The sequence below is a fragment of the Podarcis muralis genome, chromosome 5 (assembly GCF_964188315.1).
Source record: "Podarcis muralis chromosome 5, rPodMur119.hap1.1, whole genome shotgun sequence".
NCBI lineage: Eukaryota > Metazoa > Chordata > Lepidosauria > Squamata > Lacertidae > Podarcis > Podarcis muralis.
This window is the reverse complement of record NC_135659.1, coordinates 98,452,632-98,479,360: the sequence shown is the minus strand read 5'-3', so window position 1 is coordinate 98,479,360 and position 26,729 is coordinate 98,452,632. Positions and strand designations below refer to the sequence as shown.

The 26,729-nt window shown below is 49.2% G+C and overlaps 1 protein-coding gene and 1 pseudogene across 1 annotated transcript; one reads left to right on the top strand and one right to left on the bottom strand.

The window, feature by feature from the left end:
- COX4I2 (cytochrome c oxidase subunit 4I2) lies at positions 1 to 21,823 on the bottom strand. The gene is made up of 5 exons (XM_028735574.2): positions 21,632 to 21,823; positions 15,153 to 15,249; positions 8,875 to 9,036; positions 6,458 to 6,589; positions 1 to 578 (listed from the first exon to the last, which is right to left on the bottom strand). Exons 2-5 carry the CDS (start codon positions 15,247 to 15,249, stop codon positions 442 to 444), a joined length of 528 nt encoding a protein of 175 aa, XP_028591407.2. The 5' UTR covers positions 21,632 to 21,823; the 3' UTR covers positions 1 to 441.
- On the top strand, positions 16,377 to 17,571 carry LOC114599825 (elongin-C pseudogene; annotated as a pseudogene).
- Positions 21,824 to 26,729: the final 4,906 nt, after the last annotated feature.

Sequence of the window (26,729 nt, the reverse complement as noted above, 5' to 3'; positions counted from 1 at the left end):
TGATGTACAACATAGTGTTTTATTGCATGGAGGGAAAGAGCAAGGCTGCTTAAGAGGAGCCGCTGGAAAGGCCACGCAAAGAGGCTTGGGTCCAATCCAGTCTCGGCTGACCTGCTGACCTTGGCTGTGCTGGCAAGGGCTGCCGGGGGCTGTAGTCCAGAACAGCCAGAGGGCACCAGGTTGGCAGAGGCTGGGCCAGTCTCTCTGCAGTGGAACGGAGACGGCAGGTGAACATGCCCAACCTCCCGCAGCTCCAGGAAGGCAAAGGCACATTGGGTGGATTTGGGAAGGCTCAGGCCATGGGGAGGTGATCCAAAGGGGGCTGGTAGGGGCATGGGCAGTGTGGGAGGCGTCGCCCCAGCTGCCACCCTCGGGGCGGTCAATTCTGCCTTGAACGTGCAGGATCCGCGGCTGCCTCTCCCCAACTTCCGCCTCCGCGCTCTACTTCTTCCACTCGTTCTTGTCGTAGTCCCACTTGGAGGAGAAGCCGTCCACAGGGTTGGTGCGTATGTCCAGCATGCGCTTGATTTGCTTGGCCTTCCACTCGTCGGTCAAGGTGTGCGGCTTCGGGGGGAACACTGTCAAGGCAATGGGGGAAGGCCGAATGAGGAGGGCAACAGAAAGATCATAAGCAGGTCTCCCGCACTGGTTAGGAGACCCTTGATGCCTCCCAAATCCTGTTCCAGGGTTGTCAAGGGGTAGAAAGACAATAAGTAGTTTGTTTTCTTTGGGGGGGGGGTGACTGGAAGCTGTGGCCCTCCAGATATGTGAGATGATGGGACGTGTAGTCCAGGAACATCTGGAGGGTCTATAGCAGCCTTTCTCAACCTGTGGGTCCCCAGATGTTGTTGAACTACAACTCCCACCACCCCTAGCTAGCAAGGCCGGAGCTCAGGGTTGATGGGAGTTGTAGTCCAACAACATTTGGGGACCCACAGGTTGAGAACCGCTGGTCTATAGGTTCCCACCCCGGTGTATGGTTGTTACTCCATATGTAAGACCAAAAAGTGGACGGGGCCCCAAACACACAAACACACACCCTGCCTTGGGAACGCAGAATAGAGCACAGCAAAGTTCCTAGTTGGGCCACAACCTGGACCACATCCCTGCACAGATGTCAGTCCCAGAGAGTTCAAGGGATAAGGATGTGTACGATGGAAGCTTTAATTGGTAAGTATCCTGTAAGTACCTCTAAAACCTGCAGCTTGTGGGTGCCATCTTAGCCTGTTTTAAGACAAATCCTCTTAAGACCCAGCCACACCTTAACAAAAAGCAAAGCCATTTCATCTGAGGTTTTTAAACAAGATGGCCATCTGTCAGGGATTCTTGCAGCGGGTGGACTAGATGGCTCGCGGAGTCCCTTCCGACTCTACAATTCTGTTAGTATTTGTGCTTTGCAGGACAAGTGTTTAGGTTTAATCAACTGGCTAATGGAGTGAAACGCATGTCTGCTAAGATTTCTTTCAACACAAACGGAGCCCTGCATCTGGAGCACGTCAAAGGTCCACCTAGTGCAGCAACATCTTTCGCAAAGCAGCTCAGGAGATGCCTATGGGAAGGACTCTAATATCACAGCCGCCGCCTCACTTCTGACTCCCAGCAAGAGACCTGCATCTTCCAATAACGAAGCTCCTCCATGAATTTGTCTAATCCTCTTTCAAAGCCATCCAACTTGGCGGCCGTCACTATCAGAGTTTTAACTGTGCTGCGTGAAGTCCTTTTATCTGTCCTGCATAGAATCAGAATCCTAGAAGTATAGAATAGTAAGGAACCCCGGGATCATCTAGTCTGACCCCCTGCAATGCAGGAATATGCCGCTGTCGCATACGAGGATCAAACCTGTGACCTTTGCGCTATCAGACCACCTTCCAGCATTCATCTCCGTGGAATGTCCCCGAGTTCTAGAGTTATGAGAGAGGGAGGAAAAAACCTTTCTCTGGGTGGCGCTGTGGGTTAAACCACAGAGCCTAGGACTTGCCGATCAGAAGGTCGGCGGTTCGAATCCCCGCGACGGGGTGAGCTCCCGTTGCTCGGTCTCTGCTCCTGCCAACCTAGCAGTTTGAAAGCACGTCAAAGTGCAAGTAGATAAATAGGTACCGCTCCAGCGGGAAGGTAGACGGCGTTTCCGTGCGCTGCTCTGGTTCGCCAGAAGCGGCTTTGTCATGCTGGCCACATGACCCGGAAGCTGCACGCCGGCTCCCTCGGCCAGTAAAGCGAGATGAGCTCCGCAACCCCAGAGTCGGCCACGACTGGACCTAATGTTCAGGGGTCCCTTTACCTTTACCTATCATGACCCCTTTCACCTGTCTTTTCTCTGAACTAAAAAGCAGGTTCCCTCCTGGGAACCACAGGAGGGAAGAGATGCTCTTGTGCCTACAAGAATCTGGTTGGCCACTCTGAGAACAGGATGCTGAACTAGGTGGGCCACTGGCCTGGTCCAGCAAGCTCCTCTTACGTTCCTACAGGGGAACTGCTGCATCCATTGCCCTTCTCCAGCTCTGCAACATCCTCTTTTTTTCTGTTTGCCTGCCCTGTGAGAATCCGTGGCAAGTGATTCATCCCTTAGCTTTCCAGGTGCACTTAAAAAAAATAAAATGCAATTCTGCATCCAAACAAACTGAATTCTGCCTGGGGTGAAGTTTTCTTCTGCAACATCCAGCACATCATGCAGAGTGAGAAAATGGGCGCGCTCATTTCCTCGGCCTTTGCCGCTGGGTTGTGCACACAAACTGGGCCCCACCGGCCCTGTGGGTTTTCTACGCACCAGGCGAGCCCCGTGAAGGGGAACAGCCCAGAGCTGCTGTTGCTGCAAAGGCAGGCAACAGAACTGGCCTTTCTCCTCCTTTCCGAGCCCGCCACCCCCCGCCATTCCACACCCCTCACTTGGCAGATGGGCTGTTATTGCAAATCCAGGAAAACAGCTCCATGGGCATCAGACCAGTGCGAGGAAAACAGCGGCCCCTTTGTTCCTCCCCACCCTGATTTCCAGGAGCGCAGGGCTGACATGGCTGGCTGTGGGTTGTTTACTCCCCAATGGTCCAGGAACATCAGCTGTGGGCAGAGAGGCCTGGCCTGGGGAATGGCTGGGGTGCGCAGCTAGGAGAAGCATGTGCTCCCTCTGCTGGAAAGCATCTTCCAGCAGCAGGAACGCTGCAGAAACCAAAAAGCTTTTTCAGGGCTGATTTAGGCAGGTCATTTCCCAGCCGTGGATGCAAGGCTTGAAGCAGACACCTTCCAAGTTGTTTGCTTTTGTGCCTGTGATGGCCTGGGATTCAGACTCGGATGCTGAACCTGAGGGATCCCAGCCTGCACAGGATTCCCCGCCTCCAGAACCAGCTGAGCCGGAGCTGGGGCATGAGCCTGAAGGGTCCTCACCTGTGCTGGATCCTCAGGTGCAGGCACCAGCTGAGTCTGCTCTGGCTCCTGAGGTGATGGAGGACCCATTGCCTGCAGGTGCTCCACTCTCAGCCCCGTCAGAGGAAGCAGAGGTTGCCTCTGGGTCCGGTAACCCTCCAGCCTCCGGAGTTGCAGCGGCTCAGGGCAGAGAGGCGGAGGGAACCCGCAGGAGGTGCTCGCCTCCAGGCCAGGAGAGGCTAGTCACCAGAAGTTCGGGGCTGCCCTATGCCTCGGGGCAGATAAAAGCCGGCCAGCCCCAGTCCCAAGTTGCGGGAGCAACATTGTTGGTTGCTAGTTCCTGCGTGAACCCTGTCCTGCTTTCGTGCCTGAGCTCCCGACCTGCCCTGGCTCCCTGCTTGCAAGCCTGTTCCTGACTTCACCCGACTGCCTGCCCTGCACCCAGCTCCAGCTACTACGGACTGCCTCCGTGTTGCACCTTTGACCCCGGACCGGACTTGGACCTCGCCTCTCGGGACCAGCACAGTGCCTGACATGGGGGCAAAGCGATCTTCTAAATGCTCAGGCCTGTCGGAGTCAGTAGTGAAGCTGAACATTGGAAGAAGATTCCACATGCGTCTGGTGGGCCACTGTGAGAAGAGGATGGTGGACTAGATGGGCCAGTTGGCCTGATCCACCAGACCCTCTTCTTACGTTCTTAAGAAATCACAACTCCCCACATCCAGGCTACATTTATGGTAGGTTCGCTTCTGGAAACTCCAGGCGAGCAGGAGAGCTCTGGTTGTCCTGTCTCTCAAAGGATTGTGCAGAGCTGGGAATGGTTCAGAAGAGGGCAGCTCGGATTATCCGTAGAAAGGAAAGCTTGAGGCTTTTTAATTTACACATCCACCCACTCTCTGACACACTGATATTTAAGTCGGTGGAGGCTGAATGTTCAGTAGAGCAGAATGAAGCCTTGAGTCTTGCCTTGGCCAGATGCACTGCTCCACTTCAAGCTGCAGAGGTTGGAACCCTGTTTTCGAACGCTCCGTTATAAATGTAAAATAATCATAATCTGCCTGCACTTGGAAATCCAGCACATCAAGACAGGTTCCAGTGATACGCTGGTTTTCTACTGGTTTTCTTTCCCTGGTGTGCTATATTTCTGCTTGGTTCAACACCCATGAGCGTTCAGATGCATTATCCTCCACTAGCAATCTGAAGCAGCCCAGTCTAATTGACCCACCTAATTCTGACCTCATTCTGCTTCATGTGTAGATTTGGCCTAAGTGGGGAAATGGCATTTACAGAATCACGGGCAGCGTGAACCAGGAGCGAAGGCTGCCTGCCTCAAGACCTCTTTTCCCAAGCTATTATGTCTTAGCACAGCCTGCGTCTGCAGCCGGGCAGTGGGAGCACGACCCAGACGAAACGAAGGGGAAGCATTAAGACAGCCTGGAAAAATCACCCACCAATAATGGTAAAAAGAAGAAAGGGAGGGGAAGGATTCAAGCAGCCAAATTGGCTGGATTTCCACCGATGCCTCACCTACCGAGACAGATAAATCCAGTCTGGTTCAGACACAAAGGGCGAAAGAGGTCCTGTACAAGGAATCTTTGCCTGGGAGGGGAATCTGGGTAGGTGTTGCTCTGAGTGAGATGTCTACCTTGGGCTTCAATTTGGGGAGGGGCTGCGTAGCTCAGTGGTAAAGATGATGCATTGCATGCCAGAGGTCCATGGTTCAATCCTTACATCTCCCGTGGGGAAAGCCCTCTGGGGTGGAGAATTTCTGCCAGGCAGAGTAGAATCCCAGAATCAAAGATGGTAGAGTTGGAAGGGACCCCCACGTGTCATCTAGCCTAACCCCCTGCAAACTCTTATTTAGAATCTCTTTAGATCATGGCCACTGGTCCCATCACCTCCTGGCAACTAGAAGGGGAAGAAATGGAGGCAGTGAGAGATTTTGCCTTCTTGGGCTCCATGATCACTGCAGATGGTGACAGCAGCCACGAAATTAAAAGACGCCTGCTTCTTGGGAGAAAAGCAATGACAAACCTGGGCAGCATCTTAAAAAGCGGAGACATGACCTTGCCAACAAAGGTCCATATAGTCAAAGCTATGGTTTTCCCAGTAGTGATGTATGGAAGTGAGAGCTGGACCATAAAGAAGGCTGATCGTCGAAGAATTGATGCTTTTGAATTATGGTGCTGGAGGAGACTCTTTAGGGTCCCATGGACTGCAAGAAGATCCAACCTCTCCATTCTGAAGGAAATCAGCCCTGAGTGCTCACTGGAAGGACAGATCCTGAAGCAGAGGCTCCAAGACTTTGGCCACCTAATGAGAAGAGAAGACTCCCTGGAAAAGACTCTGATGTTGGGAAAGATGGAGGGCACAAGGAGAAGGGGACGACAGAGAACGAGATGGTTGGACAGTGTTCTCGAAGCTACGAACATGAGTTTGACCAAACTACGGGAGGCAGTGGAAGACAGGAGTGCCCTGGTCCATGGGGTCACGAAGAGTCGGACACAAGTAAATGACTAAACAACAGCAACAAAGAGTCCAGCACCTTCCGAGTTGGGCTATTTTTACACAGGAACACAGCCAGCCAGCTTATACTGAGTCTGCCATTGTTCCACCTAGCTCAGTGCTGTCAACTCTGGCTGGCAGCAGCTCTGCAGCATTTCAGGCAGGGGCGTTCGCAGCCCTACCCAGAGATGTTGGGGATTGAACCTGGGACCTTTGGCCTGCAAGGCGGATGTTCAAACTATGGTCCTTCCCTGTGAGAGAGGCTTCCAGCACTCTTGAGTAGATGAGCCCATGATTTGGCTCAGTATACAGTAGCTTTGGAAAGCAAAAAAACCCTGTATCCAAAGTACTTCCCCCAGAACAGGTAAGGCTCTGTGCTTTCAGCAGTTGTACGTAGGAGCAAAATTCCACAGGTGAAGCCACCATCTGGCCCAGCCTTGGAGGAGGCAGCACCGGTTGTATTTCTGCCCGCCTTGGAAGACTCACAGATGCCCAGGAAAGGGCGGGAGCTCTGTAAACACCACTGGGATTCTCATCCACACCACAGCCACCCATCCCCCTCCTCCTCCTCCTCCTCCTCCTCTTCCCACTTCCGTACCATGGACCCGTTGCCACCAGACAATCAATCCCGTGAATCCGATGAAGAAGAAAATTCCTCCGAGGACCGTCTTCCACTCGCTAGAGGGCCTGTTCATCTCTGCATAGCTCTGGTGGAACTTGAGCCGGTACACTGCAAGGCAAGCGCAGCAGGGTCAGGATCCACGCCACCCACCTCCCCTGCTCAGGCTCTCTGTGCCTTCACTTGCCTGTCCCTCCAGATCAGGGGTCTGCAACCTTTAAGACAAAAAGAGCCACTTGGACCCGTTTCCGAAGGGAAAAAAACTGGGAGCCGCAAAACCATTGCGACATTTCAAACAAATATAACACTGCATATATTGTTTCTTACCTTAATGTCCGATCTGACAGCGGGCGGGAAGGTGACGTCGGGACAGTGCGTGACTAATGCACGCACCGCCCCCATGCGACGTCACAGCCAGTACAGCGCCCGCCACAGTGGGGAGTGTCGGGGTGCACAATGCGCCTCCTCCCCTCGCTAGTATCCGCCCCGGAGCCGCGGCAAAGGTGTAAAAGAGCCACATGCGGCTCCGGAGCCGCGGGTTGCAGACCCCTGCTCCAAATGATTGGCAGGGGTGCCCCGGCTGTTCCGTCTCCCATGCAGGTGTGATGGGCAGCCAACAATGGCAACTCCAGGCAGGAGTGGAACAGAAAATTCAGAAGTACAGGGTCCCCTTGGTGAACATCACAGCCATGCCCCTTTCTAAGATGATGCAAAATCCTATCATTATACAATACGGCGGTGCCTTGGGTTACAAACCCCTCAGGTTACAAAACACTTCAGGTTACAAACTCCGCTAACCTGGAAGTGGTACCTCGGGTTACAAACTTTGTCCAAGGATGAGAACGGAAATCGTGCGCCGGCGGGGTGGCGGCAGCAAGAGGCCCCATTAGTGAAAGTGAGCCTCAGGTTAAGAACGGTTTCAGGTTAAGAACAGACCTCCGGAACTAATTAAGTTTGTAACCCGAGGTACCACTGTAATAAGAATTAAGAGATGCAGTGCAAGAATTGAATCAGATCTCTAAGGGATGCCTTCCAGCTAGATTCGTTTTCTGCAAATGATTTGGAGTGCTCTGATATTTTAGAGCGCCTTAAGGTGTGTTTTCCCTGAAGGTACATTTATACATAACAGAACTTGCCCTCCATTCTCTTGAAAACGAAGTGCCTTGTCTTTTCAATGTTCCTAAATGCTTAGCTTTGGAGCAGACAGAACAGCAACTCCTCCGTGTCCTTCCTGCAAACCTTCTCCAGAGTAACCCCAGGAGCCCATCCTCAGTGGCCGACTCATCTCCTTTCCCTCTGATTGGCTCTGAGTAACCTCTCAGGGTGAGAAAACCTATTCTCACTGGCTTCAAAGCTCTCCTTTCACGCTGATGAAAATTCTTCAGCACTTTGGAGCACACAATCTCCAAATTTTTGTTTGCAGTTTTTGCTTGCTTGCATATTTTTGTGAGCAATTGCTCCAGATAAGATGCATTTTGTAGGTTAACTTTCATTAATACGCTCACTTTCCCTCAATGCATGCATTTTTATACACGTGGCATGGCTGGAGAACTACAGGTGGAACTCGAAAAATTAGAATATCGTGGAAAAGTTCATTTATTTCAGTAATTCAACTTAAATGGTGAAACTAATAAATGAGATCGACTCGTGACATGCAAAGAGAGAGATGTTTCTACTGCTCAGAGGTCCAATCTTGCTTGATTTGCTGATTTCCGTGAATATTCTAATTTTATGAAATTGTTAATTTGGGATTTTCATCAGCTGTATGCCATGATCATTGCAATGATAACAAATCAAGGCTTGACATATCTCGCTTTGCATGTCATGAGTCTGTCTCATATATTAGTTTCACCTTTCAAGTTGAATTATGGAAAAAAATGAAATTTCCCACGATATTCTAATTTTTTGAGTTTCACCTGTATAGTGGGCAGCCATCTGTCTCGAGAGACAATGGAGTGTGCCTCTGAGGGTGAAGCCAAACAGCTGCATAAGCAACACTGGAGTGACCTCCCTGGGGTCTGGAGGTCCTGGGCTGCCCAGACCACCCCCCTCTTGGCCTTGCTGAAGGGGTCCAAAGGAAAACAGAGCAATACCTTTGGAGAATTGCATTGCAAAATTCAGGTAAGTGTTGCATTGCAAAATTCAGGTGTGTGAATTTCCAAGGGTGGCCGTATCTCCCTTTATGGCAGAAAGTGTGATTCAGCTTTAAATGGGAGTTAAATTACTCCCACATCCCCAAAGGCTGGCAACTTAGGGTGCAGCCTCTATCTTGTCTGTCTAGTGTGGCTTGACCCTACAGAGGCTGCCCACAAAACATCGTCCTGGCCCTGTGGGGATGCCCAGGTTCCTCCAGCCCAGCAGGTCATCCCTGGATGGGCCAGTCTGTTGCTACGTACGGGCCACTTTCTCCTCATTGCTCAGCTGCTTCCAGGATCCTTTCTCTTTCTCCTTGAGGGCGTTCTGCGAAGTGTCCAGCTCCTTGCAGAAGGGGACGTCCGGGAGCGGGTAGCTGCGCTTGTCATAATACATAGGCACTGAGAGATCTTCTTGGGCTGCGACTAGGGAGAAAGAGGAACAGCAGAGAGGAACCTCAGTATGGCTAGGGCACATCCCCACACCAGCCATGAGGGTGGCCACTTATACATTCCGCCCCCAAGCTAAAAAGTTGTCATTTTTGCATTAAAATTGCATACACTAATTATAGGGATGCGGCTGGCGCTGTGGTCTAAACCGCTGAACCTCTTGGGCTTGCCAATCAGAAGGTCAGCGGCTCGAGTCCCCTCGACGGAGTGAGCTCCCATTGATCCATCCCAGCTCCTGCCAACCTAGCAGTTTGAAAGCATGCCAGTGCAAGTAGATAAATAGGTACCACTCTGGTGGGAAGGGAAATGGCTTTTCCGTGCGCTCTGGTTTCCATCACAGTGTCCCATTGCACCCGAAGCGGTTTAGTCATGCTGGCCACATGACCTGGAAAGCTGTCTGTGGACAAACGCTGGCTCCCTTGGCCTGAAAGCGAGATGAATGCCACAACCCCATAGTCGCCTTTGACTGGACTTAACCGTCCAGGGGTTCTTTACCTTTACCATTTTTTACACTAATTATATTGGCACCACTGCATTAAAAAAAATACCAAAAATTTAAAATGTTTTTCATTTCATTTCACTTTTAATTGGTGCACTGCCTTTCTCTATCATTTAAATTGTACAATATGTCTCACCATAGAATCACAGAATTGTAGAGATGGGTGGTGCCCAGGGATCATCTAGTCCAACCCCCTTCAATGCAGGAATCTCGGCTAATAGCAGCGGAGGCTGTGACCAGGTGACTCATCAACCTGCCCAGTCAGCTGTCCAAGTGCTGCAAACTCTGGGTAGGCAACCCCTGCAAGAGCCCTGCAGGTCCCCCTTCTCAGGGGTCTTTTATCTTGAAACCGCAATTGTATTGGCAGGGCTTTCACATAGGGGAGAGCTTCAAACTGAGCAAACATAGCGGAGAGCTTCAAACAACATACTTGCTTAGACAAGACAAGCCAGATATTTAGGAAGTTGAGGCAATTTTAATCTGTTTTAGTATTTTAACTTTTGTATGGTTGTCATTTTTTCTTGCATTATCTTTTTGTAAACTGCTTTGAGGGTTGTTGGTTTTTTATAAAACCAATCGATCGGTGTATAAAGTTTCTCAAACAAAATAAACAAAGAACCCAATTGATTTATATTGTGTTTTTATGGCTCCGTTTCTTATGTTTTTTTTTATTGTACTGCAATTTTAATTCTATGGAATGAAAACTGCAATACAGCAGCCTGCAATATATATGTAAGAAATAAAAGAAGCAATAAAGATTACGACTGAAAAGCCTGCTGCATCTAGCCTGGCACATTATTATTGCTACAACGGGCAGAAAAACCAAGACCCTCAGCCACTTTCAAGTGGTCTGTGGGAGCCTCTGAAATAGAGGACCTGTACTCTTGACCAGTGGCGGAGGAAACCTCTCTGGCACCCGGAGCGGGGCGAACCGGCCAGTGATGCATGCATGACATCTGTACAGACTGTGCATGTGCGGCATCCCGTACGGAGTGCGTATGTGCAGTGACCGTATAGGCTGCCGCGAATGCACACTCCATACGGAATGCCGCTCATGAGCACTCTGTATGAGCTGCCATTTGCACAGCGACCGTTCGGGCTGTTGCACGAGCGGCATCCTCTACAACGTGCGCATGTGCGGCATCCCATACAGAGTGCGCATGCGTGGCAGCCCGTACGGTCACTGTGCAAGAAGTAGCCCATACGGATGCCGTGCAAGCGGTGCCCATACAGACTAAGTGCGCCCTCGTCCGCTCTACAGCCGGGGGGAGGCAGGGGCCATCTTGTCAACCCCCCCCTGAGTGGCACCCTGGGCAGCCCACCCCCTACATCCCTGCTCTTGACACTCCTTCAAATTAGAGGCTTGTATAACAGTTCAAAAGCTCGTCAAAGTGAAAGTAGATAAATAGGTACTGCTCTGGCAGGAAGGTAAACGGCGTTTCCGTGCACTGCTCTGGTTCGCCAGAAGCGGCTTAGTCCTGCTGGCCACATGACCCAAAAGCTGTACGCCAGCTCCCTCGGCCAATAAAGTGAGATGAGCGCTGCAAGTCAGTCACAACTGCCCTAATGGTCAGGGGTCCCTTTAACTTTTAAAGCAAGCTACATGGCCAAGCTAGAGACCACCAGCCCCTCTGCAGCTGACTCTGTCTGGGGATTGAACTGGGTTTTATGCAACTTTGAGCCACGTGGTGAGAGAGAGAGAGAGAGAGAGAGAGAGAGAGAGAGAGAGAGAGAGAGAGAGAGAGAGAAGTGTGTTTTGCCCTTTTCCCTTGTGCCAAACCATCCCTCCAGATGTTTTGCACCATCATCTCCAAGGAGCACATCCCACAGTCAAGGTAACCATTTTCTCAGATAAAATGAAACTCAGGGAGGCTTGTAGAAACTCAAGCAAGCCGAATATTACCGTGAAATAAACGGCAGTAAAAACAGCATCGTAGACGTCATCAGAACACAATCCCTACGGCGACAGCCGGCTCAAAACAGGATTGCTTTTAAGCCTTGCATTCTTCTGAGCCTGGAGTTAAACTGCTCAGAGGGGATTCTGCATTCCCTAGAGGAGAATTCTGTCCATATCACAGGCCATTGGATGGGTGAAGCTTAGCCTGTCTGTGGTGGAGATCAATCTATAGGGGAATAGCTCTGTGCTCAACTGCTCCTGCTCCTCATAAGGCTTGGTTGCCAAAACCCTCTTGGTTGCCCTCCTCTGCACACCTTCCAGCTTGTCAACCTCCTTCTTAGATTGTGATGCCCAGAACTGGACACAGTATTCCAGACAGTGTGGTCTGACCAAGGTAGAATAGAGTAGGACTATTAAAAGACGCCTGCTTCTTGGGAGGAAAGCAATGACAAACCTAGACAGCATCTTAAAAAGCAGAGATATCACCTTGCCGACAAAGGTCCGTATAGTTAAAGCCATGGTTTTCCCAGTAGTGATGTATGGAAGTGAGAGCTGGACCATAAAGAAGGCTGATCGCTGAAGAATTGATGCTTTTGAATTCTGGTGCTGGAGGAGATGCTTGAGAGTCCCATGGACTGCAAGAAGATCAAACCTCTCCTTTCCTAAGGAAATCAGCCCTGAGTCCTCACTGGAAGGACAGATCCTGAAGCTGAGGCTCCAATACTTTGGCCACCTCATGAGAAGAGAAAACTCCCTGGAAAAGACCCTGATGTTGGGAAAGATGGAGGGCACAAGGAGAAGGGGATGACAGAGGACGAGATGGTGGGACAGTGTTCTCGAAGCGACCAGCATGAGTTTGACCAAACTGTGAGAGGCAGTGGAAGACAGGAGTGCCTGGCGTGCTCTGGTCCATGGGGTCACAAAGAGTCGGACACGACTAAACGACTAAACAACAAAATGAGTTCCCTTGATCTGGACACTAGACTTCTGTAGATGCAGCCTAGAATATCACTCACTTTATTTGCTGTTGCATCATGCTGTAGACTCATGTTAAGCTTTTGGTCTACTAAGATCTCTAGATCCTTTTCACCTGTACCGCTAAACCAGGCGTCCCCCAGCCTCTATTTGTGCATCTGATTATTCCTGCAGAACCTTGCAATTAAAACTGCTGATAAGCCACTGTCGGATGACTAGTATTCTAGTGTATTTTTAACTCAACAAACATACCGCCTCGGCTTTGAAATCAGCATTTACTACTGCTGAGTAAATAAATATAACGAGAGCCAGAAGCTACACGTTCAGCCTTCTGCAATATGCAATGGTTTTTTTTGGGGGGGGGGTGCCTCAGCAGAGATCCTTTTTATGGAAACTGGGGTGTCAAAAGCATGTCCCTAATTTTGTTTGCAAAATGCTGGTGAGTTATATGTGCTGCTTGTGGGGAGGTTTTTTTTTGGGGGGGGTGATGGTGGGATTGCTGCTGCATTTTCAATGTTTTATCTGTTGTCTTTGCAGTTCTTCCAAATATATTATTACCAGTGTAGTTTGCTTCCTTAATTATACTGTGTCAACGCAATGTTACTGTTTTCGCCATTACGGCGATTAGCTTTCAAGTGCAAGTTGTAAGGAGGGAAGATCTCTTGAGGCTGGCTCCCTCTTTTCCGCCTCCTTCTCTGGGTTCAACAAGCTGCAAAGGTTTTGTAACTGGGTCACACTGCTTAATGCAGCCTTCATAGAATTGTAGAATTGTAGAGTTGCAAGAGACCTCCAAGGATCATGTAGTCCAACCCCCTCCATGCAGGGATCTCAGCTGAAGCATCCATGGAAGATGACCATCCATCTCTCCTTAGAAACCTTCAATGAAAACGGCCATTATCATGTTGCCACCCTCTGGACCTCTCATGGAGGAGGCACACGACAAAGGGCCTCCAGTGATGATCTGGGTAGGTTCATAACTTAGAATAATAGAATAATAATAGTCATAATAATAATAATTTATTATTTATACCCCACCCATCTGGCTGGGTTTCCCCAGCCACTCCGGGCGGCTTCCAACAGAATATTAAAATACAATAACTTATTAAACATTAAAAGCTTCCCTAAACAGGGCTGCCTTCAGATGTCTTCCAAAAGTCTGGTAGTTGTTGTTCTCTTTGACATCTGGTGGGAGGGCGTTCCACAGGGCGGGTGCCACCACCAAGAAGGCCCTCTGCCTGGTTCCCTGTAACTTGACTTCTCGCAGCGAGGGGACCGCTAGAAGGCCCTTGGAGCTGGACCTCAGCGTCCGGGCAGAACGATGGAAAGATTTGGACAGGTCCCTGGGGATCCAACCCCCTCATCCAACCCCCTGAAATGCAGGAATATGCAGCTGTCTCCTATGGGGATCGAAAGGGACGTCGTTTTGTGGTTTGCCTCAGCTGCCAAAATGTCCCGGGTTGGCCCTGGGTAGGATCTGCATTCTAGACAGAGCAATGGGAGCTCACTCCATTGCAGGGGTTCAAACCACCAAGCTTCTGATCGGGAAGCCCAAGAGGCTCAGTGGTTTAGACCACAGTGCTACCCGCATCCCTACTAACAACACCCAGGGCTGGGCAACACACTTAAGGTAAAGGTAAAGGGACCCCTGACCATTAGGTCAGTCGTGACCGACTCTGAGGTTGCGGTGCTCATCTCGCTTTATTGGCTGAGGGAGCTGGCATTTGTCTGCAGACGGCTTCCAGGTCATGCGGCCAGCATGACTAAGCCGCTTCTGGTGAACCAGAGCAGCGCACAGAAATGCCGTTTACCTTCCCGCTGGAGTGGTACCTATTTATCTGCTTGCACTTGGACGTGCTTTTGACCTGCTAGGTTTGCAGGAGCAGGGACCAAGCAACGGGAGCTCACCCCGTCGCGGGGATTTGAACCGCCGACCTTCCAATCAGTAAGTCCTAGGCTCTGTGGTTTAACCCATAGCACCACCCACATCCTTACCTGCACCTTAAAAAGCAGGCCACATTTTCCCCCTACATCTAAAGCAACAGGACACCACTTTCAACAGTCCTGGCTTCCCCCAGGGAATCGTGGGAACTGAAGTTGTTCTGGGTGCTGAGAGCTGTTGTTGTTGTTGTTTAGTCGTTTAGTCGTGTCCGACTCTTTGTGACCCCCTGGACCAGAGCACGCCAGGCACCTCTGTCCTCCACTACCTCCCGCAGTTTGGTCAAACTCATGCTGGTAGCTTCGGGAACACTGTCCCACCATCTCGTCCTCTGTCGTCCCCTTCTCCTTGTGCCCTCCATCTTTCCCAACATCAGGGTCTTTTCCAGGGAGTCTTCTCTTCTCATGAGGTGGCCAAAGTCTTGGAGCCTCAGCTTCAGGATCTGTCCTTCCAGTGAGCACTCAGGGCTGATTTCCTTCAGAATGGATCGGTTGGATCTTCTTGCAGTCCATGGGACTCTCAAGAGTCTCCTCCAGCACCATATATCAAAAGCATCCATTCTTCGGTGATCAGCCTTCTTTATGGTCCCGCTCTCACTTCCATACATCACTACTGGGAAAACCAGAGCTTTTACTATACGGACCTTTGTTTTACTATACGGACCTTTGTTGGCTGAGAGCTGTTAGGATGCCCCTAATCCTCTAAGAGAACTCAAACCCGTTAGAAGGGGACCACTCGTCCCAAGGACAACGGGAGCAAGATATGACAGCAGGAGCATCACTTACCATGCCCGCCATGCCCATGGGCTGCTCGGACACCAGCAGCAGCCAGGACCCTTCTTCCGGTCAGGATGCCCACCCGCAAGGACGGCAGCGACAGCATCTGCAGGGCCAAGGGATTTTATTACAGTAAAAAACAGTGTAAGAAACCGAAGAAAAGGGGTGAGGGCAGTCGAAATATGATGTGGAAGGATTCAAATTTATGTTTTGTTTTCATTGTAAAATGAAAAGCATAAATAATTTTTAATAAAAATAAAATTATTTATACCCCGCCCTCCCCAGCCAAGACTGGGCTCAGGGCGGCTAACAGCAGGTATAAAAACAATTGATTGAAACACAACTTAAAAACAAGATTAAAATGAAACATTAAAATGCAGCCTCATTTCAGTAGGAACTGAAATCAAGAACTTTTTGGGGGATGAAAATGTCAAGTCTTCACTAAGGCCTTTTAAAAAAAGGAATTTATTACTTATTGATTTATCATATTTTTATCCCACCCTTTTCTCACTTAGGGTGGTGTACATAAGTCAGTGACCAGAGCAATAATCACAGAATCACACAATTTTAGGGTTGGAAGGGAACACCAGGGGTCATCTAGTCCAACCCTCAGCAATGCATCCAGCTGAGATTGCAGCGGGTTGGACTAGATGGCCTTTGGGTCCCTTCCAACTCTATGATTCTATAATTCTATGATTTTTTTACATTCTTATCCCACCTTTTCCTCCAAGGAGCTCTAGATGGTGCACGTGGTGCTCCCTTTCCCATTTTATGTTCACGGCAACCCTGTGAGGTAGTTTAGGCTGAGACACACACACACGCACGCACCCCTGTGCACATTAAATCTATGTTCTGAAGAAATATCTGGAGGGTTTTGGGCAGGGGGGGGTTGTCCCGGCTGGAACCGTAAGGGACCTGAGAAGCTACTTGGCTGTTATGTACTGAGTTGAATAGGATCCAAAATGCAGCAGTCTGATTGGTCCTAGAACAATGCAGCAGTCTGATTGGTCTGCAGGAGCCACCCAATCCAGCTCCAGGTGGAAGTGCATCCACAACCTGATTGGCCTACAGGTGAATCCCAGAATTAGCCAATCACGTGCAGCCCATTGTGTAAATAATGTACCCGGTATATATAAAGCAGATACTTTGGGGAAACATTCATTCCTCCACACCACTATGAGCTGAATAAAGAGCATGAAATCCACTCTCAACTCTGAGTATATTTCATCGGCGAATATCTTTCGGGCGCTGGCAGGGCAGAGATATTATTGCAAAGGCTCCAGGGGTAAAGAACCAACCATCTGATAAGAAGAGATGGATGGAGAAGAGAAGACATATGGGGGCTGTGAAGGCCCTGAAATTGATATCCTCGGACGGCCATGAGTTCATAGTTAAAAGAGAGCCTGCACTCACATCGGGAACAATAAAAGCTATGTTGAGCGGTCCAGGACAATTTGCCGAAAATGAAACAAATGAAGTGAATTTCAGAGAGATTCCTTCCCACGTCCTATCCAAAATATGCATGTATTTCACCTATAAAGTTCGCTACACTAACAGCTGTACAGAGAACCCTGAATTTCCAATTGCACCTGAAATTGCACTGGAATTGCTGATGGCCGCAAACTTCTTAGATTGTTAAAGTAAATTATAATAAAAATGTAAACCTTTTTTCCTCCCAATATTTAATGCACGTAGTTCAGGTAGTAACTTTTTCATATGGCAATATTCTGTATGTTTGGTTAAGAAGTGTAATGGTCACTGCAGAGGCTGTTGCTCACAGTGATTTTGCATAGGAATCATTCTTGCTCTGATTTTGTTTGGCTGCTTCCATTAACTAACAAACTTCTTACCAACTGACAAATAAACATGCTAATTTAGTGGGGGGAAGAGGAAAAAAATAATATCTGGAAAGGACTGGTAACCGTGTCGTCTGGATACGGTTCATACTCCAAAATTTTTCAAAGCAAGGACATGATAGCAAAGCCGAACCTCCATATTCAGGGGATCTCTACCCCTGGTGACCAGATGCTGGGAATAAATAGCAAGAGAGTAGAAGCCTTTTGCTCCGCTTGTGAGCTTTCTGGCCACAGCCGGGCTCGGAATGCGGCGCAAGGTGGATTTTCCGGGAATTGCGCTTTTTACGCTCCAAAGTCCAGCGCTTTGTGACACAGGACCCGGGGGCCCAGGGATATGTGTGGGAAATCGGCCAAGCAGAGCACTTGTGCGGGGTGCGCATCGTGCCCTGGACAGAGGGACACCCTTCTGACACCCTCCAAGATCTGCCACATGGCAGAAGAAGCTGCTTTCCTAGTGGCCGAGTAGAAAGAGGATTGTTGTGAATAGAAAAACATAAGAAAGGGGCTCTGTTGGATTAGCCCAATAGCCCATCTTGGCTAGTATCTTGTTTTCACAGGGTCCTGTTATGGGAAATCTGCAAGCAGGACCCAGGCACAAGAACATTTCTCCCTGGTTGCAGTTTCTTTCTCTTTTTTTGTCTATAATTTGTTTATTATATTTTCTGTTTCACAATTTAAAGTACAGTGGTACCTCAGGGTACATACGCTTCAGGTTACATACGCTTCAGGTTACAGACTCCACTAACCCAGAAATAGTGCTTCAGGTTAAGAACTTTGCTTCAGGATGAGAACAGAAATTGTGCTCCAGCGGCGCGGCAGCAGCGGGAGGCCCCATTAGCTAAAGTGGTGCTTCAGGTTAAGAACAGTTTCAGGTTAAGAATGGATCTCCGGAACGAATTAAGTACTTAACCCGAGGTACCACTGTACTCATTTTTACATCCTTAATATATCAATGACTTCCTTTCCTCTCTTTCCTCGGTTCATTTTACACATTATAAGTCCCTGCATATTTTACAGAAACTATACCATTCAGTATTCCATCATTGCATCCATGCACACTTGCTGGACTATCACCTTCCAAAGCAACTACTCTATTCCGAACTTAAAAATGGAAAGCGTAATGCTGGTGGTCAACAGAAGAGGTTGAAAGACTGTCTCAAGGCAAATCTTTAAAAAATGTAGTATAAACACTGATAACTGGGAAACACTGGCCTGCGAGCGCTCCAGTTGGAGAACAGCCTTGACCAAAGGTGTCCTGGGCTTTGAAGTCACTCAAACTCAGGACGCAAGGGAGAAACGTGCTAAGAGGAAGGCATGCTTGGCAAACCCACACCGTGATCAATTCCTGCCCGGAAACCAATGTCCCCACTGTGGAAGGACGTGTGGATCCAGAATTGGCCTCCACAGTCACTTACGGACTCATTGTTAAAACCGTGTCTTTGGAAGACAATCTTACTTGGCTACAAGTGATCACCAAAGAAGAAGAAGATTGCATCCATCATAAGTTATTTATCTTAATGCTGCCGGTTTTCATCTGTACACAGTTATTTCCCATATATTCAATAAATATTTTCCAATCTTCTCTAAGCGTACGGTATGTTCTTTTTGTTCTCTTATTCTGTATGTTAAGTCTGCAAGCTGCGCATATTCTGTCAGCTTAAGTTGCCATTCTTCTTTGGCTGGGACCTCGCTCGTTTTCCATTTTGGGGCTAACAAACCACGGGCTGCAGAAGTGATGATAATGATTATATTTATTATAATATTTATTATTTTTTATTTATACCCCACCCATATGAGTGCCATACATAATAACCTTTTTTGATGCCTGGGAATTTCTGTCTGAGTTATCCCCAACAGAAAGGACTCTGGGGTTTTTTTGGAAAGTACTTTTAAACATTTTCAATTCATTATGGATCATTTCCCAATACTCTCTTACCCTTTTACAAGTCCACCCCATATGAAAAAGCGTTCCTTCAACCTCTTTGCATCTCCAGCACTTATACAGTGGTACCTCGGGTTACAGATGCTTCAGGTTACAGACGCTTCAAGTTACAGACTCCGCTAACCCAGAAATATTACCTCGGGTTAAGAACTTTGCTTCAGGATGAGAACAGAAATCGTGCTCCGGCGGTGCAGCAGCGGCAGGAGGCCCCATTAGCTAAAGTGGTGCTTCAGGTTAAGAACAGTTTCAGGTTAAGAACGGACCTCCGGAACGAATTAAGTTCTTAACCCGAGGTACCACTGTTTGTAGTTTCCAGCAACCGGTATTCAGAAGAATTGCTGCCTCCAGCTGTGGAGCAGAGCAAAGCTGTCATGGCTAGTAGCCTTCGACAGCCCTCTCCATTAATTTTCTAATATTTATGAGCCTCATTTGATCAGGGGACCCTAACGTATCCAGGGCTATGTGCACACCAAGCCTTCAAAGCACATTTAAAGCACATTGCCACTCCATCATCATCATCATCATCACAATAAATTGTTATTAATATTTATTAAATTTCTTCGTCGCTTTTTTGCCACGGCAGCTCCAAGCGACTTACAATTTCTCATGCGAACATTAAAACCAGCCTTAAAAAATCTTAAAGGCAAAATCTTTTTTGGTTTTTTTGAGCAACATTCAGGGCCGTCTTTAGCATATGTGCCGCTAGGGTGCAAAGAACCACCCAGAGCCCCCAAATTTAGTTAATTTCGCGTGCATGGCACCGTTGAGAATGACAAGTGCCGCTGTTGTGAATGACAAGCACCGGCATGGTACATCTTTGCTAAATGAGCGCACAAAGTCAAAAGTCCTTTTGTGAAACAGTAAATATACATTTCGGTAATACTTATGTATCTTGATCAAAATTATTTGTTATTTCATAACAGGTAGATAGTTAAGAGCTCAGGCAGCTTCAGCAGCGGGCACCTGGTGCCCCCCAGAATTCAGCGCCCAGGTGCCCTGCACCCATTACATTCCCAGGTAAAGATGGCCCTGAGAACATTAAACCATCCCAAGCCAATCCAAAGACAAAAAAGGGTTCATTTTGCCTGGTGCCTAAAGATATGTAATGATGGCGGCAGGTGAACCTTTCTGGAGAGAGCATTCCACAAGCGGGGAGCCACCAATGAAAAGGCCCCGTTCTTGTGTCGCCCAGCCTCTGGACCTCCTAAGAGTCCTTGGTACTATAGTTCACCCCTTAAAGGTAAAGGGACCCCTGACCATTAGGTCCAGTTGCAGACGACTCTGGGGTTGTGGCACTCATCTCACTTTACTGGCTGAGGGAGCTGGCATACAGCTTCCAGGTCATGTGGCCAGAATGACTAAGCCGCTTCTGGCGAACCAGAGCAGCGCATGGAAACGCCGTTTACCTTCCCGCCGGAGTGGTACCTATTGATCTACTTGCACTTTGATGTGCTTTTGAACAGCTAGGTTGGCAGGAGCAGGGACTGAGCAACTGGAGCTCACCCCGTGGCAGGGATTCAAACCGCTGACCTTCTGATCGGCAAGCCCTAGACTCTGTGGTTTAACCCACAATGCACCCCTTACAGAGCTCCAATTCCCAGCCTCTTTTACAAACTAAAGTTCCCAGGATCCTTGGGGGGAAGTCACATGCTTTTGTGCAGCCCTGGTTAGGTCAAGCATCCCTAATCCTGCAAGTCACATCACAGCCCTCTTTCCACCCAGCTTCTGTCGACGCCTGGAGGGTGTCAGCTGACCGAGATACAAGCCCTGTCTCCGAAATCAGACAGGCAGTGGGTGGGTGGAAGGGAGAGACGGTGGCAGAATAAATAGTCCCCCCAATGGCAGCTTCCTTGGTGCCAGAGGCCTAGAGATCTGGCTATCCTAAACACCTGAAGCCGCCTTTCTCTGGCCACACCTGCAGTAGCTCGGCCAGCAGGAGTGAAAGTGGCCTGGCACACACACCCCGGCCCTCCAGCGTCCCAGCAGCCCCTGGTCCTGGCCGGCAGCCACCAGAGAAGGTGGCCGCTGAGGAGGACCCGTCCTGTCTGACCTCTAGACGCGGAGAAAGGCACCCGTGGCAGAGAGAGGGTTCCGGATGGCCCTGGCACTGGGCAACAGATACCCCAAATCTCTTGCTGGGCACTGTGGAGGAGACTTTCTTCTGCCCTGGAGGATTCCAGACAGTTTTTAAAGCAGGGATAGGATCCATCTGTTTGACATTTCGGGGATCCAAGCGGAAATTTGTGGGGGGCACAAGAAGGGGAGTTGCACTGGCATTGCATGAGGAGGAGAACGGAAGCCAAGCTTTGCCTTGTAATGCCAAACTCTTACAAAGTTACTTTGTTCCTGGAGAAATTCTGGCCTCCTCCATTCAAGGCCTGGAGGAGAGCAAAGAAAGTTTCCAAGGCGAAAGGAAACAAGAGACGCAGCGGGGAAAATGCGTCGAGGGAGCGCAGTGCCCAAACCTTGGGCCCGGCGAGCAGAAATCTGGGGCAGAGGAGGCATCGAGTGGGCAAATCTGCCTCCCTAGAGCCAGATGGCAACCGGACTTTCCCGTTATGTGCCGGGGAGCCGAGCAGGAAGGCAGTTCTCCCAGCCTGGTGGTTCAGAGGTGCCAGCACCTACCTAGCCTAGCCAGGCCGTTGTGCCCCTGGTAGAGCTTGGAGGAGGGCGAGCGGGAGGGTACTCACCGTGGGACAAGCAAGGAGCTGGAGCGGACGAGGTGGGAAATGGAGGCAACAGGCTTTCTCCAAGTGCAACTGCCGGGAGGCTGGCAAGCAGCCAAGGCACAAAACAGCTGCCAAAGACTCTTATTATAGAACAGACCCTGGTGCAGGCAGATGGAGGGATGTACCAGGCCACTGGCTGGCTGGCTGGCCGGCCCCTTCCCCTCTGCAGCCCCCTGGCTCCAGGAGAGGAGGAGGACAACAAGGGGGGCTCCTCATCTGCAGACACCCCCCCCCCCCAGTATAGAGAATTTGCAAGGGCGGCCAGTTAGGAGGAGCAAGGACAGAAGAAAGCAGAACTTGGACAGCGGCCAGAGGCCGGACAGTCACCCCCACCCCTTCCTGTACGCAAACACAGCTGCACACTCCAAGCTAAGAGTCCTTTGCAGCATTTGGAGAAGGAGGGGAAGAGCTGGAGAGAGGTTTTTTTTCCCCCAGGCTCCATTTCCAAGAGCTGCACTCCCCCTGCTGCTGCCTTGGGACGTCACCGTTTTTTAACTGCGTCGTGAAATTAAAAAATTAAGGTCTTCTATAAAAGATAAATGTTCATAACTGCATATATAAACCACATGTCTGAAACCCCACAGGAAAAGTCCTGAAACCATTTTTGTCCCTCCCAAAAATTTCTCTGCAAGGTCGAAGGAAAATGGAAAAGCCTCCCCATTGTCTTTTCCTTCACAAATCCTGTCTTAAGGGTATGTCTGTGTTTGAATAGGGTGAGCCTGTGACCTGGCTCAGGAACTAAGTATTTGTCATTACAAAAGACGGGCCAGGCTCCCCAGGGTATCCAATCAAGTGAGCATTAACAGGTAACCTGTCAGGAGATAAACAACCCACTCAGATTTCTGCTGTAGACCGCCTTTTCTGTGATGTAGGTATGATGTTTGTGGAGGGTGGTCTTGGGTTACACCCCTTCTGTGATGTATGTATGATGTATGGAGGGGTGGTCTTGAGCTCCAGGACAGGCAATTTAAAATGTCTATATAAGTGTGGGCACACCTTTGTTCTGGGTCCTCCTCCTTCTCCTGCGTGAGAGGGGAGTATCCTGTTGCAACAGTTCCATAAAGATCAGGCTTACTAGCTGCTTTGCTTCTCAATATTCTCTGGTTGGTCTCTGTTATTTTCTCCGACCGATGGAGAACCTGCAAAGGACTCTATAAGGGCTCTTGTGTCCCCCATAAGGGAATAAGGGCAGATTTTTGTTTATTACAATCAAATCAATAATTGTTCCAAGGGCTTTATTTATTTGAGACTATCAGAAGAAGCAGGCTGCTGCATCAGCCTAGACTAGGAGTCTTGGTTGACCACAAACTTGACATGAGCCAACAGTGTGACGCGGCAGCTAAAAAAGCCAATGCAATTCTGGGCTGCATCAATAGGAGTATAGCATCTAGATCAAGGGAAGTAATAGTGCCACTGTATTCTGCTCTGGTCAGACCTCACCTGGAGTACTGTGTCCAGTTCTGGGCACCACAGTTCAAGAAGGACACTGACAAACTGGAACGTGTCCAGAGGAGGGCAACCAAAATGGTCAAAGGCCTGGAAACGATGCCTTATGAGGAACGGCTAAGGGAGCTGGGCATGTTTAGCCTGGAGAAGAGGAGGCTAAGGGGTGATATGATAGCCATGTTCAAATATATAAAAGGATGTCACATAGAGGAGGGAGAAAGGTTGTTTTCTGCTGCTCCAGAGAAGCGGACACGGAGCAATGGATCCAAACTACAAGAAAGAAGATTCCACCTAAACATTAGGAAGAACTTCCTGACAGTAAGAGCTGTTCGACAGTGGAATTTGCTGCCAAGGAGTGTGGTGGAGTCTCCTTCTTTGGAGGTCTTTAAGCAGAGGCTTGACAACCATATGTCAGGAGTGCTCTGATGGTGTTTCCTGCTTGGCAGGGGGTTGGACTCGATGGCCCTTGTGGTCTCTTCCAACTCTATGATTCTATGATTCTATGATTCTATGATTCATGCCTGCTTTCATTTGTCATTATGATTTGTGTGATTTGTACACCAGTGTGGTGTAGTGGTTAAGAGCGGTAGTCTCGTAATCTGGGGAACCAGGTTCGCTTTTCCGCTCCTCCACATGCAGCTGCTGGGTGACCTTGGGCCAGTCACACTTCTCTGAAGTCTCTCAGCCCCACTCACCTCACAGTGTGTTTGTTGTGGGGGAGGAAGGGAAAGGAGAATGTTAGCCACTTTGAGACTCCTTAAAGGGAGTGAAAGGCGGGATATCAAATCCAAACTCCTCCTCCTCCTCTCCTTCTTCCTCCTCCTCCTCCTCCTCCTCCTCTTCTTCTTCTTCTTCTTCTTCTTCTTCTTCTTCTTCTTCTTCTTCTTCTTCTTCTTCTTCTTCTTTTTTCGTGTTGTGAGCTGCCCTGTGATCCTCGGATGAAGGGCAGTATAAAAAATTCAATAAAATAAATAGATAAATGAACAAGTCACTGGGTGACCCCACTGGGTTTTAGTATTGCGGTAGAGGGAGTATCAACAAGAACAACAACTCAGCAGTGATGGAGCCAGATGGGGCCAGATGGGGCCACCACCAAGAAAGCCTTGTTCCCAGTACCTGGTTCGATTCCTGGCAAGTCCAGGTAGAGCTGGAAAAGAAGAACTCTTTTTGTCAGGCTTTTTCTCAACCTTGCGTCCCCAGACATTGTTGAACTACAAATCCCATCATCCCTGACTACTGGTCCTGCTAGCTAGGGGTGATGGGAGTTGGTAGTCTAACAACATCTGGTGACCAAAGTTTGAGAATGGCTGGACTGGAAGGTAAACAGAAGAAGGGATTCAGGAAATGGGTAGGGGGGAATGTTCAAGTCAAGCATTTAGCCCATTGGGACTGGTAGGACGGAAAGCAAGGAGGTTAACAGCAGGTGGCGCCAGAGGCAATGACAGGCAGGTCCAACTAATTCTGATCCCTGCTGAGTCTTACAAGGGCGACACGGAGATGGAGGAGAAGGAATATGATGGGCAGTGCCACCCCGGGGACTGGCGGTTGTAAGTGAGAAGGCGGGCTGGCGATCGCTGCCAAATGACAGATTTGAGCCTGGTGGGTCACTGCCCCATTTGCCCAAAGAGAGCAAATGTAGTTTGCCCCTCACAATTCCTGGCAGCCCTTAACAAACTCCAGTGCCCCTAATTCTTTGAATTCTGCATCCTATGTGCTTTAAAGGTACAGGAGCTTCCAGATGGCCTGTTTACTGAGCATTCATCTGGATTTGTTTTTCAGGGGGATTACACAGGATTGGCGATTTAATATGCCTTCGCTTGGATTTTTTGCAGGGAGATGACGTAGCGGTGGTCCAATGACCATCCGCTTGGAATTGTTTGTGGGGAGGTTAGACAGCGGTGCATCAAAACCAGTGTTGTCAGACATTTTCCAGCTAATTTCCCTGTCACCTGTTGCAAAAACAATCCCGGCCTGTTCTGCTCACCCCCAAGAGAAGAGAGTTAAGAACATAAGAAGAACCTTCTGGAACAAGTCAGTGGCCCATTTGGTCCAGAATCCTGTTTTCACAGTGGCCAACCAGATGCCCATTATGGGAAACCCACAAGAAGAATTCGAACACAAGACCCCTCTCCCCTCCTGCAGTTTCCAGTAACTGGGATTCAGAAGCCTTGCTGCATCAGACTTCTCAAAAGACTTCTCCACGAATTTGTCCAATTCTTTTTTAAAGCTGTAATAAATGTAAATCTGCCCTGATTCCCTTATGGGGGACACAAGAGCCCTATACGGACCTTTGTCGGCAAGGTTATGTCTTTGCTTTTTAAGATGCTGTCTAGGTTTGTCATTGCTTTTCTCCCAAGAAGCAGGCGTCTTTTAATTTCGTGACTGCTGTCACCATCTGCAGTGATCATGGAGCCCAAGAAAGTAAAATCTCTCACTGCCTCCATTTCTTCCCACCCCAAATCTGTAACAATATGATGCATCCTGGGCAGGGATATGGTAAGGCTCTATCAGAGGGACAAGATGGACCAGCATGGCTTCTCCCCTGGTTCTGCTGAGAGACCAGCTCCGCCAAGGCTCTCCTTCCATCACCTGCAGCGGAGAAAGTGAAATACAACAGGGCCACTCCATCTGCTCAGCTTGGAGACCAAGACAGTTTCACCCCTCTCTGTTTTCCATTCCAGCTGGTGTTTTACAAGAACTTTGTCACAAGGAACCAGTTTGCATTTTTCCTCCCTCCTCCCAGGCCCTTTTCCTTTTGTGCCATGTCTCTGTCAGGAGTTCAGCCTACACTCGAGTAGGACCCTGGCAGAGACACATGCCCAACTGGCATGTTCCCTCCCTCCTGGTTGATCGTTTGGGAGCTTCGAAAGCTTTCTTCTGCCCGAACATCACAGCAACCGATGCCAACTGATGCCGGCACACTTAGGGATTCGCAGAGTTTGCGCATCATGCGCGTGACAGAACCCCAGCAACTCAGCATTTTGGCTAATCTACTTTTATTTACATATAAACACACACGGAGCACTGCAACATGGCTTCCTCTCTCTCTAGCATTAGGCAGCAAAGAGAAAGAGAACAAAGGACAATAGTCCCACTTCGTAGAACACAGTAACACAAACATCCTGGCTCCATCACTTCCCACTCTGTGGAGTCAAAACATACACCGTCATGTGATAGACAAAAATCCCATGACTGCAATCACGGAGCAGGAATTCTAACAGTCTCAGCCTGTGGGAAAGGATGGTCTTTGGGTTGTTGTTTTTTTCTCTTTACCAATTGTATGCAAACCTTTATATGGGAACCATTTCAGAGCGGGATAAAACGTTTTATATAAGCACTTGAATAACATTCGGGGGTAGGGTGGGGAGGTAGAATGCTGTAGCAAGTAGACTGTATTGGTCACCCCAAAATTAGTTGCAGAGAGAAGAAACACCAAGGTGCACCTATTTCAGCCAAACCGGACGTCTTCATCTGCCCCACCTGCAGTAAAGCCCATCTCTCCCATATCAGTTTCTACAGCCACAGCAGGCGCTGTGACTCTCCAGCGGTTTGACGTTTCCCCCAAAGAAGCACTCTCCCATTGCCTCCCAAGACAGACAGATGCCAACAACAA

Coding starts and splice junctions, on each gene's coding strand:
- COX4I2 (XM_028735574.2), bottom strand. CDS start 15,249: ATGCTGTCGCTGCCGTCCTTGCGGGTGGGCATCCTGACCGGAAGAAGG. Junction 9,037..15,152: donor CCATGGGCATGGCGGGCATG/GTAAGTGATGCT, acceptor CTTTCTCCCTAG/TCGCAGCCCAAGAAGATCTC. Junction 6,590..8,874: donor CAATGAGGAGAAAGTGGCCC/GTACGTAGCAAC, acceptor CTTGCCTTGCAG/TGTACCGGCTCAAGTTCCAC.